The sequence below is a fragment of the Tursiops truncatus genome, chromosome 2 (genome assembly GCF_011762595.2).
Source record: "Tursiops truncatus isolate mTurTru1 chromosome 2, mTurTru1.mat.Y, whole genome shotgun sequence".
NCBI classification, from domain to species: Eukaryota; Metazoa; Chordata; class Mammalia; order Artiodactyla; family Delphinidae; genus Tursiops; species Tursiops truncatus.
The window spans coordinates 144901390-144917432 of NC_047035.1; the positions used below are offsets into that span (position 1 = coordinate 144901390).

Here is a 16043-nt window from a genome sequence, read left to right on the forward strand (position 1 = left end):
GTAGAGAAAACACGGACTATTCATAAAAAGGTGTTAAATGTATGTGCACAACACTATCTTTAGCATCTATAACTCAATGGGCTTAACATTTTAAAGTATGATTGTGGTTTCCGGTCAAAATGGAATCATATGGCACTCAAACAAGTTAACCAGAAAGATCAGTGGGGTTCTGGATCCAGGATAAATTATTTTCCAAAAAAAAGTACCTTTTGAATCTTTGTTTAAATCCTTTAGTGTTTCCATTAGCAACACTTGTCAGTATGATTGTGATTCATATGTCCACATTGGAGCTTCCCTGTGACATTAATTATAATATGCTGGATTAGGGATTTATTCTTCAAAGCATAAGAAAAATCTAGTCTCAACTAATAGATTTACCAAAATGAAACATCACTAGCCCCCTTACCAAAGGCTGCTCCAGTTCGGAAACATGCTAAAGAGTTCAGAAATGCCCTGCGCTTGATATGCTAAAATTCGCCGGTTCTTTGCAATTATCGGGCAGGTATTCGGTCCATAGCCTATTCGGTCCACACCACTAAGGCCTGACTCTTGCTGGGCTTTTGATCATTTATCTGCTCACTGGTATTTTTACACGTGAGGATAGGCACGAAAAGAAAGGAAGGTAATTTGCTTAATATCTTTTTCCACATTAAAGTTTAATAAAGAGGGTAGAAGTTAAAGTAAATGGAGGAGTCCGGGTTGCCTGGCAACGTCCTCCGTCAATAGCCTCAGCACCCCGTGGAATTCAGCAGCAGGACACCCCGGTCTCAAAGCTTTCCGCACAGACAACCGTGTGATGGGAGAAAAATCTCCCCCAGTGTCGACCTTGAAGGCACCGCGTTGACCGCCTGATCCCAGTCACTGCCGGCAGCCCCAGGCCGCCTTCCCGGTGCCCGTCCCTCACACGCTGGCCGCAGACAGCGTGACCGGCTGAGCCCAGGGTTCCAGGGTCCCCTTCCCCCGCCCCGGGCTCCTCCCGAAGAAGGAAAACGACACTGGTCGCGCGAGCTGGAGGACTAGCGAGCAGCGTCAAGGGGTTGTCCCGGGGACAGGGGGACCGCGGGGCAGTCGGCACGGAAGCTTGAGCAAAAGCCGGGGCCGCCTCCCGAGACCCCTATGACCCCCGCCGGCCGCCGTAGGTCCCTGCTGGCCGCTGTAACCCCCTCGGGCCGCCTCCCGCGGCTCCTCTGACCCCCGCGGGCCGCCGTACGTCCCCGCGGACCGTTGTGGACCCTGCCGGCCGCCATAGCAGTGCTCCCACCCCCGCCCGGACCGGCCTTTCAAGATGGCTCCCGCGCCCCGCTCCCCCCCGGCGCTCTCGCTGAGGGCCGGGCAGCGGCGCAAGGCGCCAGCCTCGCGTTCCGACTCCCGCGCGGCCTAGAGGCCGGCAGCGGCCGGCCGCCGGCCTGCGCGCTCCGTCTCTCGGGGCGGGGCGGCACGCCGGGCCCCTTCCGGGGATGGGCCCGGGCTCCTCCCCGCTCGGGCGGGCGCTCAGCCGTGTCCACGCCCGTCAGCCCGCCCGGCCCGGCTGGCCGCAGACCGAGCCCGGGCGGTCGCACGGGGAACTCTCAGCCAGCGGGCGTCGGGAGGCGGATCCCGGGCCCCGACCGGGACGGGCCGAGCCTAGCAGGCGGCGGCACCATGTTCTCGCTCAAGCCGCCCAGACCCACGTTCAGGTCCTACCTTCTGCCGCCGCCCCAGGTAAACAGCCGTCTCCCCGCGGCGCCCTCTCCTCGCGTTTCCGGGGAGCCGAGCACGGGGAGGCCCAGGAGACTGCCCCGTCCCCCGTCCCCCGGACCCCGGCGCGGGGAAGCCGCTTTCCCGGGGACCCCGCCGGCTCGGGGGAAACTTGCAAAACTCCGCCGCAGCCGTTCTCGGCTCCGAGAGCGATCGGGAGCGATCGGAGTTGGGATTTATTTAGCCCTTCGCCTGGCGACGGTCTCCGTCGTGACCGCCGGCAGGATCGCATCGCCTGTGGGCACTTAGTGGAAGGGGTTACTTACCTGTCGTAAATGTGAACACCTGGAAGCGGCACTGGCGGTTGTAGTATTTTTATGGCCAGACTCTCAATTCCATCACGAGCAGATCCTTACAAGAGTTCGGTAAAAATGTGTAAGAATTAAAGTGGGGGGAATACGTGGCTGTCGCCTGTGTCATCACCTAGAAAATAAAATTTGCTTTTATCTCTCAGGCGGGAAAAAAGTTTTGATTTTGATTTGTTTTGCTAATGTATTTCAGACTGACGATAATATTAATTCAGAACCGAAGATTAAAAAACTGGAGCCTGTTCTTTTGCCAGGTAAACATGAGTGTTCTAACAGATACTTTAGTAATGTGTTTTGGCCTAAGATTATTCCACCAGCTAGTACCATGTGGTTAACTTTCCTCATTTACTTTAAACTTTAGCCACTTAAAAATCTAACGACTGAGGATGGAAAAAAAAAAAAGGATTGGTTAGAACTAAAGGACAGCAACAAAAAGTAATGATTAATTGGTGTTTGTCCTTGAAAACTTAAGCATCGTAGAAAACTGTCAAGAATACCACTACCTTATTTCCTTTTCGTCTCCTGAAATGTTCTTTTTTAAAGCGATCATGAATTGCTTAGGTGGTGAAAGGACTTTTTGCCCTTCTTGTCCATCTGCAATTTCATGCATTCATGGTTAATAATCAGATCACATTTCAATAGTATAAAAAGCGACTTTTATTATGTCTGGGTCTCTATACCAATAACAAAGCTTAGTGAACTTTGAATTACTTACTTGGCAATTGTTTTTTGAAGGTGTCAGCTGTGTTTGCAAATCTTGTTTCAATTTAGAATAGGCTTCCCAACAGAGACACTATAGACGTTTTGGGCCTGATAATTCTTTGTTGTAGGGTTGTCCTGTGCATTGCAGGATGTTTAGCAGCATCCCTGGCCTCTACCCCCTAGATGCCAGGAGCACCACCTCCTCTACCTCCTACTTGTGGGAACCAGAATGTCTCCAGACATTGCCAAACCCTTTTGTTAGGGGGTAGGGGGAACCCTAGGGGCAAAATTTTCCCCCTGTGGAGAAGCACTGGTTTAGAACAAAATTGAGGTTAGAAGACCTTAGAGGTAGAGGTAGGAATTGATGGTAAATTGGAGATTAGTTTTAAAGCGTATAATGCATTTATTTGATTGGTATTTTGAGTTGTATAATAATTATATAACAGCTAGGAAGTCAGTTGTTTAATCTGATTATTAGAGAAAGTAGCCAGGAAAGCCTGTTTTAAACATGAAATATAATCAAATACCAGTTTGTGTGACTACTATCAGTATTTTAAAATCTCAGTTGTTACTTAATGCTAAATCTGATAAAATGATTAGAACTCTATAGGTAGTCATTGAACAAATAGGGTAACTTAAAATTTTGTGCTTTAAAATTTTAAATATTAAGTAGGAACAAACAAATTTAAAACATAAACCTATGGTTCCCTATTATAGATGTTAACTCTTAAAATTGTTTTAAACTTTATTTGGGGAGTTAGTTATAACTATTTTCCCTTTATTTTGTTAATGCTTTTTAGCCAAACAGTATGTACTAAATAATCCTTTGTACTTGTCCTGGAAGTGAACAATAGAATTAATAAGTAACCTTTGCTCCCTGTGTGTGCTCTGTTTTGGTCTTAGTCACTCCAGGCATTTAAACAACCCAGCGGCAAACAGTGCTCTTCCTGAATGAGTGCCTGTGAGCTATTGAACTTTGGGTCCTTTTACCCTGAACAGGCCCTGTTCTTTGATTTCCCCCTTCTGATATTTGATTTGATTTGACACTAATAAACCACATGGTCTTAGCTACAAATGATAGTGCTTGATTTTCTTTAGTTAACTTCTATATTTAAGCTTTGCTTGTGAAATTGTTACAAATATCAGTAAGCTCAAAGAACTTTACATTGAGCGATTATCTTTTCTATAGAATTAACTAAAAACTTACCTTTCTGTTAAAAAGTCAGCGTTTTCTGGGGAAGTTGTAAACCCATTTCCTGACTGTCAGTGGTTTACTTGTCTTAGAAATCATAGCTAAGTCTGGATCCCCTGACCTGTGGTAGCTTTTCTTCATTGGCTCTGTGTGTGCATACGTGATGGCTTTGGCCCCCGGATTCTGTTTGCACCTAACCTATTCCTCACAGAACGTTTAGTCAATGCTAAATTAGTGTGTCTTTGCCCTCCTTCCCCACCCCTTCTGTTCTTACCTTCCCATCCTGGTCTTCCCATGCTCTTCCCGTTCTTTCTGTCAGACCCCCCCCCCGCCCCCCCCGTCCCCGCCCCCCCCCCCCCCCCCCCCCCCCCCCCGTCATGGTCTCTGTGCCCTGCTTCACCTCTAACCTCACCAACTCCCGCCAGAACCTCTGTTGCTCCCTTTTCAGCCTGTGAAATCTGGAAGACAAGTGGAGAGTAACTGAAGCATTGGTGATCTATAAGACCTGGGCTGCACTAGGGCTTTGCCTAAGAGGGCTTCATAATATAGTTCTGGCCTTCATTATAGTCAGAAACCAAGAGAAAACTTGGCCAAGTCACCTGCGGCTTTGCACAGGAACGCGAAACAAGGAAGTAATTGTTCAGAGGTATAGTGTTGGATGTTATGCTTTGGCAAAATGCCTTGGGTTCAAGGATATCCTACTTCAGTTGCCCAAAGTTTGAACTTTTAATTCAATAAGCAGATGAAAATTGAAACACAAAATCAATTGTTTATTTGCAGTTACCAAGTGCTCTGTTGAACTTAACGAGGCTGAATTTAAAATGATCTTCAGCTTTTATTAAACAAAGAAAACAGAAGAAATTGACTAGGAATTTAATTTAGATTGTGGTTTATGTTAGTAATATTCAGCTTGCCTGGTTCATGAAACTCCTTGAGATGGAGATTGTATCTAATTCAGTTTTGTGGTACCCAGTGTCCAGCATAGTGCATCGAGATGTTGGTTGAGTGAATGACAGTGAAAGGACCCCTCAGACCACCTGCTTAAATTGTTCCCGTAGCCATGCGTGTGCGCGCACATACACAGACAAACAGACCAACTCTCAGGTTTAGGAGGAAGGGGAAAACTCTTACTTTATGCCATGTGTCTTGCTCTCTCCCAAAACCACACTTCTCAAGAAAATTGTACCTGAACCTAGAACTGAAATACAGTGCTCTGTCAAAGCACCTGGCCTTTGCCTAGGCTTTCTCTTCATCTTCCCGTCATTACCTGAATCTCATTCTTTGACGATTGTGTTGTGTGTGTAAAATCACCCCAGTCCTTTTGAAAAGAGGGAGAGTATGAATTCTAAACTGTGTATGTGTGTGTGTGTTCCAGCATATGTTTGTGAGAACAGGTGTTGCCACACTAAGCTTGTGTCTGTTTGGGTAGCTGCTGGGCTGGTGGATCCGTTCACTGAGTCTGTGAGCACCTCCTGGGTTCCTGGCTTCATGCTAGCTGGGAAGGTGCTGGAGGAGGAGTGGGCTTGAATTGCAGCAGGGCTGGGGCAAGCTCCATGCTGCCTGTGGACAAGGCAGAAGACTGTGACCCGGACCAGTGGTTCCCAGATTCTAGTCATGGCCTGGCTGACATCAGATCTGGATGAAGTTTTTATCAGCCCTTGGTCAAATTGAGAAAATTAAGAAAAATGCAGGTTTTTTCCATAAAGCTAAATTGATTTGCTTTAAATTCTGAGATTACGTCCTTCCAGCTTCTTTGGTGTAGATATGTTCTTCTAGTAGTAGCTGTGACTTTAAAAAAGTTTTTAAGTTAGCTCTTGTGTAGTTTCCCTGAATTATTTTTGTAGTATACCTGTTTTGTGGAATCTGAACTGGAAATCACTCCATGAAATTATTGTAATATTATAGGTACAATTTAATGAACACTCACACAGAGAACATCAGTTGTTTTATCTGCCTGGAGTCTTTCCACCATCTTCTGAGAAATGCACCCTCTCTCTTCTGACAAATTCTCCTTCCCCATCTCCACCCAGCCCGGGGTTCTCGTGTGGCCAGCAAAGATGATAACCCACCCCCAGACTGCTAGCATGAGCACAGGTTTGCCTCTGGATGTTTTCAGATTGGTACTGAGGAAAGAGATCCTTTTCTATAGCGCCATCCGTGGCTGAAGCACCAGCAGACTTGTCCAAAAGAATGACGTCACGTGTTGAGAGCGGCAGAGGCAGAACACCGAGGGAGAGTTCTGATGGTCCCATTTTCCTTGAAGTCCAGCTGACACCAGAGCCACAGAATATTTCTTTTTGCCAGGCTAGTTCCGGGCATGTTTCTTACACTTTCAACTAAGATCCTTAACTAATATATGATATAGCTTACAGGTTACTCCTCATGACAGCCCTGTCAGGAAGGTACCAGTTTATCTTCCTTTGACAGGTGAGAAAACTATACAAGTCATAGAGGTTAAGTAACTTGTCTAGTGTTGCCCAGCAAGCAAGGGCAGAGCCAGGATTAGGAGCCTGACTCCCAGGCTATGTCTTTAACCACTAAGCAGCAGGGCCTGCCTGACTGTGCTGACAGCAGGGTCCAGATTTATGCTTTGGGATTGGATAGCCGGTGGGTTGGATGTCGTCCTAGAGGGAGTGCTCTAGGTGAGGTAAAAAGAGCTCTGTCCTCGGCTCTGCCCTTTCCACAGCAGACAGATTTGACCCAGCTTGACAAGCAACTTTCAAACGATTTCAGCTGCCAGAAAATGGAATGTCTCGGGAGTCAGTGGACTTCCTGTCTCTGGCCGAGCTGAGCAGAGGCTGGTGGAATGCCAACGGCTTTGTCGTGAGGGGATGAGATTTGCAGCGAGTGGGGCTCGGTGGGCTTTCTCTCTCCTCTCTCTCTCTGGGACATGATTTTTTTTTTTTAGTATTTATTTATTTATTTTGGCTGCACTGGGTCTCAGTTGCGGCACACGGTATCTTCATTGCGACATGTACACGGGATCTAGTTCCCGACCAGGGACTGAACTCGGGTCCCCTGCATTGGGAGCACAGAGTCTTACCCAGTGGACCACGAGGGAGGTCCCTGGGACGTGATCATTTTAGGGATCTGTGGGGTGGGAGGGGGATGGCCTGAAGTGCTGTGGCCACAGCCTGAGTTGATGGTTGAGTGGGTACTGACTGCTCATTCCGTACTGCTTGGTAGAGGGGGAGCAGCCGAAGAAGAGGGCTCCTGCCCTGAGTCTCAGTTCACTGGCAAGTGCTTCAGTGGAGGAGAGCCGAGGTTGTGCAGGCTTGGAGGAAGGGCACCTGAGCCGCATTTGGGGAGGGCCTGGCAGTCGGGAGAGAACTTGTGCTCTGCCCTGTGGTGCCCGCTAAGACTCAGCCTCTGTGCACAGGCGAGGGTCGGCTCGGCCCTCCCTCTTCCATCTGCAGTGCCAGCAGCACTTCCATTAGGAGATTAACTAGTAGATTGATAATGAATGCGCTGATTGTCCGAGTCTTTTGTAATCAGATCAGAAAAGGATACGACCTAGGGCCATCCGGAAAATGAAAATAGCCATTGTTGGGCAGCTGTCTTGTTTATTGCTTTTTTTTTTTTTTTTACATGTTTACTGTTTGGACCATTTATGTTCTACTGTCCTCTACCTCACTGTACGTCTTATTTCCTCAACTAGATTGTGAATCCCTTAAAGCAGACTGTCTCTTTCAGGTGTTTTTTGTTTTGGTTTGGTTTTTTGTAGATAGGCTTTAGAGATCCTTGTAGACTGAATTTCGTAGTATTTTAACTCTTAGATACCCTGCTTTTGAAAGACAGAAGGCCTTGTAACTGCTCCTTGGAACCATGAACGGTTTATCCAACTGCGGTGTCTTAGCATTGGGTCTGTGCCTCACCTGGACAACCTTCTTCTGAGCGTTTGGAGCTGTCCATTCCTCCAGCGCCTGTTAGAGGACCTCAGGTCACCTCCTTACTCCTGACCTTGCAGCTCCTGCTCAGAAACTCTTCGTGAATCCCCTTAAGGAAAATCCTGCTTAAACCAAAAATAAAATCCAAAGTCTGTAACCTCTGTAGTTTGCTGACACTCACCTTGCTGACCTCTTGCACTGTTTCCCAATGTTGATATCTGCTTCACTCAGACCCAGATGCCTTTTTCCTTATTCAGGCCTTTGTTTTTGTGATCATGTGTTCTCTCTGTCTTAACCCTCATCTGCCTTCAAGATTTTCCTCTGGTTTCTTCCTGAGGTCTGCACTGCTGACCTTCCTCCAGCCCCCATCGTGGGTAGCTCTTACTGGACGTGGTACTTGATTCCATGCTTTTTTGTATCATGCGTGACCCTGTGAGTACCAGGAGCGGCCTCCGATGTCTTGTGCTCATCTTGTACAGAGTTTCAGCTTCCCTTAGTAACTGTTAGGCCACTTTAATTCCTGAAGTTCGCTGCAGCTCAGGTGACACTTGGACTACCCTGGCTTTAATGTTGGAAGTCCTGCACGCCAGGAATCCCCAGTCCCAGGCTGTCTGGGATGGTCACTCACTGAATGTAAAGCCACAGACTGAGCTATGCCTTGGGCCTCTGCACATTCCGTAAGTTAGCTACTGTGTACAGTGAGGCTTTGTCTTAAACTATTTTTCAAGCTAAAATTTATGGGAAAAATTATTTTAATTCATCAAACATGTATTGACTTTCTAAATGTGTAAGGTATTATGAAAGATAATGTGACATAATTTTTGGTTCTCAGGGAGTTAAAAACTTCCCTAGCTATACCATTTAGAGACTTATTAATTTTAATTATATTTCCTTTCTTATTTATCTTTACAGATGAAAGGGTCTTGAGAAAACAAACTTTGATGATTTGTTGATTCCTTCCCAGGTTATAGTAGAACGTCTTGGCCCATCATCTTCTAATTTAGACAATTTTTTCTCTGGTGCTTTTTGCATACCCTGCACTGAAGCTCGCTTCCTGCTTTTTCTTTCGTGCGGCTCCTATCGCTTCCTGCCCGTGGTGTGCTGGCAAGTGCCCGGTGCTGAGGGTCCTCCCACATGGCTGGCAGCACACCGCCCTCCTGCTGGAAAAGCCCAGGAGGACAGTCTCTGGGAGCTTTGAAGCTTCAGTTCTAAGTTTCCTCCTCAAGGTCACTAATTTAAAATGTAGCAAGAACCGTCTGGGCGCTCTTCTGTTTCTGCATCTGTCCCCTCTGGGAAGAGGCACTCTGAATCCCCTGTTTCTCTCCCGCCTGTGAGCTGGTTTCCCGGCCCGCAGGACTGCAGTTCGTGCCTGGCAGTAGCTGAGGACAGTTCCTACCCAGGGTTTCCGCTTTTTTTATGAAGTATGAGCAGAGAGCCGTGCTGCATGATCCATGTATTTTAGAGAATGGTTCCATGTGAACAAAATTTAGTGTCGTCAACTAAAACTCAAGCCAGGTTAACTTGGTGCTTATTTTATTACATGCTTATGATAATAAGAAGTCCCAGTTCGGCATCTCCCCGGAAATGCCCTCCTTTTCTTCTTTCCCTCCATCCCACCCTACTTCTTTCTATCCCCCAGGCCCATTTCCACTGTCCACTAAGAAAGCTATGTAACAGTTTTCCTTCAAAGACCATAACCCAGTGGGTCCCTATTTTACTGTTGTTGCTGTTGTTTCGTATATTTCTTGTCCATCTTCTTTTCTTTAGTAGTTTTATTTTTAAATAAACTTGGATTTGTAAAAGGGTACAGATAGTTAACACATACTCTTCACCCAGCTTCCCCTAATGTTACTATCTTATAACCTCGATAAATTTAGCTGAACTAAGAAACTAACAGTACTGTTAACTAAGCTGCAAGTTTTATTGACATTTCCCTAGTTTTTTCACTAATGGCCATTATTTTAGCGCCCCTGCCAGGACACCATGTCTCCCTAGTCTCCAGCCTGTGACAGTTTCTCCGTCTTTACTGATGGATGATGAATTGTTTCATCTTGGCTCCTCTATCCTTTTGAAATGTCCTCTCTCTCTTTCTCTCTCTCTCTTTCTGTCTGTCTCTGTCTCTCTTTCTCTCCCCCACCCCCATTCCCCCCTCTCTTTTTCCCTTCCCTACTTTCTGGCATTCTGGAACTATCAGAAGCTCCAGATTCAGTATGTCTTTCCTCTGCCCCAGCCCTGGAGTCAAACATTTCTCCACTGAGTCCTGGTTCATTTTATTGGAGAATGGTATTTAAATACCAAGATCTGAGTGCCGAATGTGGTTTGTTACTGGAGGCGTTTTCAGGAGACAGAGTAGAAAATGAACACATGCACACTAAGCCATGTATGCACACACCTCCCTTTGTTTCTTTACCTCTCCATCTTTGTATATATTAAGATATACCTGAGTTTATACCGATGTCTCAGACTCTAATCTAGCCCCACAGAGTTCATTCACAGATTTGTGCTTAATTTTGCTTTTTTATGATGGAGAATGGGGAGCAGAGCAGTTAGGCCTGGATTTCAGCTTCACTTCTGCTGAGTGCTGCGGCTCATTGGTGAGAAAGGAATCTTTTAACCTGACTGTGGCAGACACATTCTGGGGGAAGGTTGTTGGTCCTCAGTGCTGCTGAGCAGGCCTCCCAAGCTCTGAGGGCATTGTACCATTGCAGGTGGAAAGTGCCTTTCCTCTGACAGGATATGCCTGAGTACTTCTTCCAAGGCTTGTTTCACATAATGTTAAGAGTTGTCACTTAAGCCACCATCTCTAGCACAGAGCTGGGCAAGCTTTTCCTGTCAAGTCCCAGACAGTAAATGTTTGAGACTTTTCAGGCCGTGAGGTCTCTGGTTGCAAGCACTTAGCTCTGCCTTTGTCCTGTGGAAGCAGTCATAGACGGTACACAAATGAATGTGCATGGATAGGTTTCAGTAAAGCTTTATTTACAAAAACCAGGGGGCTGCATCTGGGTTGGCCAAGCCCTGGACCCATTAAATGCCTTCTCCTCCTTTCATCTTTGTCACATTCTCGCTGCCTTTGTGGACTGGATATGTTACATTTGTGCCCTTGGGAAGAGAGTCGGGTTGGTGGAGAAGTGCTGCCCAAGCACGTGCATCATAAACGTGGTTGGCTGATGGCACTAGTGTGGCCGTGTGTCCTGTCCCACAAGCCCTCCATCTCTTCCTTCCCACTGGTAGATTTTGCAGCTCTCTGTGCGTGTGGTAGGCGAGCAGGGGTGGCTCTGGGACAGTTTTCTGACTTCATGTGCATTCACCCGCCAGCACTTATCTCCTGACCCTCTTGGCGCGTGGCCATGTTACGTCACTGGTTTCTGTCTGTCTGGAACCACTCCTGCTCCATTGGTGGTGCTGGTCTGGTGAACCTGGAGCAGTGAAGTGGTTCATTCACTCGGGTGTTCAGCACTCATTGACCAGGCCCCTGCCCCATGCTGAGCCTTTGCCTTGCAACTAAAATGTCAGCATCAGAGAAAAACCAGTCCATTTTTGACCCTCATGGGGCATGTGATCCTGAGGGTGAGACAGGCAGTGGTTTTGAAATATGTAGAGTATGCATAATTGCAGCTGTGGTCATTGCTGGGAATTACAGGTAAATGATGCTGTGATTGAGGGAGTTAATCTAGGCACGGAGAGTTTTGAAGGCATTCCTGAGAAAGCGATTGGGCTGAGGCAGAAGGAAAGCATATTCCAGGAAATGGGCACAGCATGTGCGAAGACCCCATGGATCTTTGCAGTCCGGCCCCTGAGAGGGACTAAAAGGCCAGTGTGGCTGGAGAGGGAGAATGAGGACAGCGGCGGGGCTCAGGGTGCGGGGGTTGGTGGGGAGGAGGGCGGGAGGCTACGTGGAGGAGGCTTGTCTGCAGAAGAGACAATTACTCCATTGGTCTGAGCCGAGAATTTGACATGGGCACGTTTGAATTTAATCCTCAGGTAAATGTTAGGGTTCTGTTCTTAAAACTTGTCTTGTACATTTAAGAACTTTGAATGAAAGTTATTTTTGCAGTTCAAATTTATTATAACATTTTATGTAAGAGAGAGGATTGTTTTGAGACTCTAGTTGCTCTCTGTGAATTGGTGGGTGTTTGGGGCTTGTCAGCAATGGTTCTGTCCATCACTATTAGAGGTGTTTGTACTGACAGAAATAGGCAAAGTAGCACAGTACCCTAACTCTTCTACCATGGACCCTAGAGAATGATTACTTAAAAATGTCCCTGGGTCTGGTTGCATTTTAGAACTTGAAATTAAGGATTAATGATGACCAAGCTTTAAATCAATTGCAGAAAATTATTCTCTTCAAAGAACATTAAAACTTTTGTTTCAGTTTCTTATATTTATTTATTTAGTCTTCCATTTTAACTCTAAAACTATATTTTAAAGTTTTATTGCCAACTAAGTTATAATGTGAGTGCAGAGGGAAATTCAATTTGTCTTTATGGAATGTATGTTAAAATAAATAGATTGCATTATTAATTTTGAGGTTAATACTGCATTGTTTCTCATACTGAATTGTCTTAGGAAGGAATCTAAGATATCGGTTTGGGAGATCAAGTCACATGTTAATAAAATACAAATACCCCATCAAGTAATACTCTGAAGGAGACAGTGCAGCTTATTTCTTCTCCAGGGCGCCTTTCGGTAAATAAATAATGAGAGACAGCATGGCATAGTAAAGAATGCAGACTCCAGCTCAGCCCTTCTGGTTGAACCATCTCAGACCCTTAAGCTCTTTGTGCCTCAGTTTCTGTATCTTACAAATGGAGCACGATGCCCCATTGTGACTGTTACCGATGTGAGGTCCTGGTTCAGTGTTTCTTCTTATCATCATCATGAAATCTTCCTTCTAGGTCACACAGCGACTGTTGACATTTTTGGTGTGGTTGTAGCTCACACAATGATATGTTTCTTTTTGTAAAGGAGAAATTGTCGTAAATGAAGTCAATTTTGTGAGAAAATGCATCGCATCGGACACAAGTCAATACGATTTGTGGGGAAAACTGATATGCAGTAACTTCAAAATTTCCTTTATTACGGATAATCCAATGCCATTACAGGTGTGTTTGATTTGTATGCTGTTTAATCGTATCAGGGCTTTTGACTCTGAGCAGTATGTATTATCAATATTATATAAAGCACAGATATGGGAAAATTATAATAAAATTACTAATAAGTGATTAATATAAGTTTGGGAATGTATTATATTAAAATTCAAAATAAAGTTTAAGGAGAATGTTGAGACTTGAGGAGTATAATTAGTGAGATGGTTTTAAGTCACATTGCTGTGTTTATCCTCTGTGATCTTTGCTTATATATCCTTTTCAATAAAGGAGTTATTCTTTCCTTCTAAATATTTTAACCTATCTATAAAAACAAAGGTATCCTTTTTTACTACTCATAAAGAGAAAAAATTATATAGCAAATAATTTCATAGATGCTGCACATTTTACATATTTTATAGTATCTTTAACTAGTATTTTTCCAAAAAAGTCAAATTCTCATTTCAAATTTCTAGTAGTTAGAATGAAGAAAAATATTGATAAAGTTTTTCTTTAATAACCCTCTTGCTATTTTACATTCTTACTGGAAAACAACAGTTCCATATAATTTGAGTTTTCAAAAAGTCAGTCATGGGCTTCCCTGGTGGCGCAGTGGTTGAGAGTCCACCTGCCGATGCAAGGGACACGGGTTCGTGCCCCGGTCCGGGAAGATCCCACATGCCGCGGAGCGCCTGGGCCCGTGAGCCATGGCCGCTGAGCCTGCGTGTCCGGAGCCTGTGCTCTGCAACGGGAGAGGCCACACAGTGAGAGCCCCGTGTACAGAAATAAATAAATAAAGTCAGTCATTCGTTTGCCTAACGTAAATATCCTGGACTTTCCCTCAACAACTATTTTCTGTTTTGATTTGTAAAGTGTTATATATACACTTTTACTCCCTAGACCTTTATTTGTAATAGTAATATTTGGATGTTAACTCTAAACTTTTGACTGAAGCACGTAACTATGGATAAGTGTATTTCAATCTATTGCAATCTGTAGGTATATTGAGACTAAATTTAAGGCATTTACAGATACACCCAGTATGTAGAGACACAGCTTATTTGGCTGTAAACTTGGGTTTTTCCTTTTATTTTTGGCTTTATTTCAATCTTTGGCTCCAGATTTCACTATAATTGAGACCCATGTACCTGGAATAGCTTAAATCCAATACCACTAATAGGAAAAATAACCCAGTGTCCTACCAACAGAAGGTTAATAGCATCAACAATGTCCTTAGTCTGAAAGTGTGTATAAAAAATGGGTTTAAAAAATAAGCTGCAGTTTGACTAAAGATTTTTATTTTGAGTAGACTTTCTGCTGTAAAAAGTTATTTTCTGCTCTAAAATCTCCATTGTGAAACTCAAGCCATGATTTTACCCATTAAAATCTGATGACTTTGGAGCCCCTTTTTTATATTATTTTAGTGACAGTTTAACCAGAACTAGGTATGCAAGTGTTTGCCTGTGAAGTGATTGACAGTATAATATCACATATCCTGTATGTTATAATGACATTGTTGTATATAACTTGACCTAATTTTATTGTTTAAAGCGTGGGAAGAAAGGTGGAGAGAATGTGAACACAGTATGTGTTTCTCTCTTCCTCCCCTTACTTTCCTACTGAAGTGTGTTCTGTGATAACTATAGCCTTAGAATTGTCATAGCTGCACAGGCAAAAGCTTTTGTTCTTTTTAGAGATGGTCGTTGCAATTTCTTATCACACCTAAAAGTAAGGCTCATATTACCATCGTGAAGTTATTGGGAAAATAATTAACATGAATGTATTTTTTTATTTCAGAAATTCCATTATAGAAACCTTCTTCTTGGTGAACATGATGTCCCTTTAACATGTATTGAGCAAATAGTCACAGGTATGTTTTATTCTTCACTCAGCCCCTAAAAGCTGGTTCTACTCGGGAATTCTTGCTTGAAGAGTTACACCTCTCAAATACTTGGGCTGGAGTTTTATTTCTGTAGGTTTTTTGCTTTTTCCCTTTTTTTTTTTGAGTCCCAGGAAAATTAATCAGTAAATTATTTTTAAATGGAGATATAAAATATATGGCTTTTAAAAAATATTTATTTATTTATTTATGGCTGCATTGGGTCTTCGTTGCTGCGTGCAGGCTTTCTCTAGTTGCAGTGAGCGGTGGCTAGCTACTCTTTGTTGCGGTGTGCAGGCTTCACATTGCAGTGGCTTCTCTTGTTGCGGAGCACGGGCTCTACGTGCACGGGCTTCAGTAGTTGTGGCACGTGGGCAAAGTTGCTCCATGAAATGTGGGATCTTCCTGGACCAGGGATTGAACCTGTGTCCTCTGCATTGGCAGGCGGATTCTTAACCACTGCACCACCAGGGAAGTCCCAAAATATATGACTTTTTATATTTTCTAGTATTTGTCCTCTTTTTAATTAAAATTTTAATCATTAAATATAGGTGGTGGTGGTTTTGTGCAAAGAAATATCTTTAATATCATCCAAAGCAAAGTTAAAACTGATCCCCCAAAGTTCTAGGAATTATACACAAATATGAAAGATTCTAGAGAAGCAGTACTAAGTGGTGGGTGACCTTCCAATTGTTTTCAGTAAGAATTTTTTAAAGTGTACTAAAGAGTGAATATCAAGAAAGGAATTTTTTTATTTTTTTATTTTTTAGTAAATGACCACAAAAGGAAGCAGAAAGTCCTGGGCCCAAACCAGAAGCTGAAATTTAATCCAACAGAGTTAATTATTTACTGTAAAGATTTCAGAATTGTGAGATTTCGCTTTGATGAATCAGGTCCTGAAAGTGCCAAAAAGGTAATCCTGTTAAGTTTTATCATTGGTTTTGCACTATATTTACCAGTTGCAGTTCTGTATGGAAGTTCTCATTTCTCAATTGCTCAGTTTTTTGTTTTTTGGTTTTTTTAGGGGAAGTTATTTGATATCTCCTTATGTAAAGTCAAAGCCAGGAACGTTAATAGAACTGTTTCCTTGGACTAGTTTATGACCGCTTTAAAGTATTCTATGTAATTTTTTAATCAGCTCCTAAAATATGAAAAGCTGTCATGCATATCTTTTACATTAAGACCATTACCAGCCGTTTTTTTTCTTGGTTAAAAAGATTGAAAAGATGGTGATGTATTGTAATTGCGGTTTGT

At 44.0% G+C, this 16043-nt stretch overlaps 1 protein-coding gene across 4 annotated transcripts in view; it reads left to right on the plus strand.

Moving 5' to 3' along the window:
* The first annotated feature begins 1268 nt into the window (after window positions 1-1268).
* Window positions 1269-16043, plus strand: part of MTMR10 (myotubularin related protein 10) — a 51802-nt gene continuing 37027 nt past the window's right edge. Inside the window, exons 1-5 of one of the 4 annotated variants that reach the window (XR_002178488.3) lie at window positions 1269-1701; window positions 2239-2299; window positions 12792-12928; window positions 14708-14780; window positions 15560-15702. Coding sequence is in view for 2 of the 4 variants with exons in the window: in XM_019945787.3 (XP_019801346.1) it covers window positions 1642-1701; window positions 2239-2299; window positions 12792-12928; window positions 14708-14780; window positions 15560-15702 (474 nt within the window). In the remaining 2 variants the exon portion in view is untranslated. Of the gene's footprint in view, window positions 1702-2238; window positions 2300-12791; window positions 12929-14707; window positions 14781-15559; window positions 15703-16043 lie in introns of those variants that run through there. The other 3 variants (XM_019945787.3, XM_019945788.3, XM_033852263.2) reach the window with 3 other exon arrangements.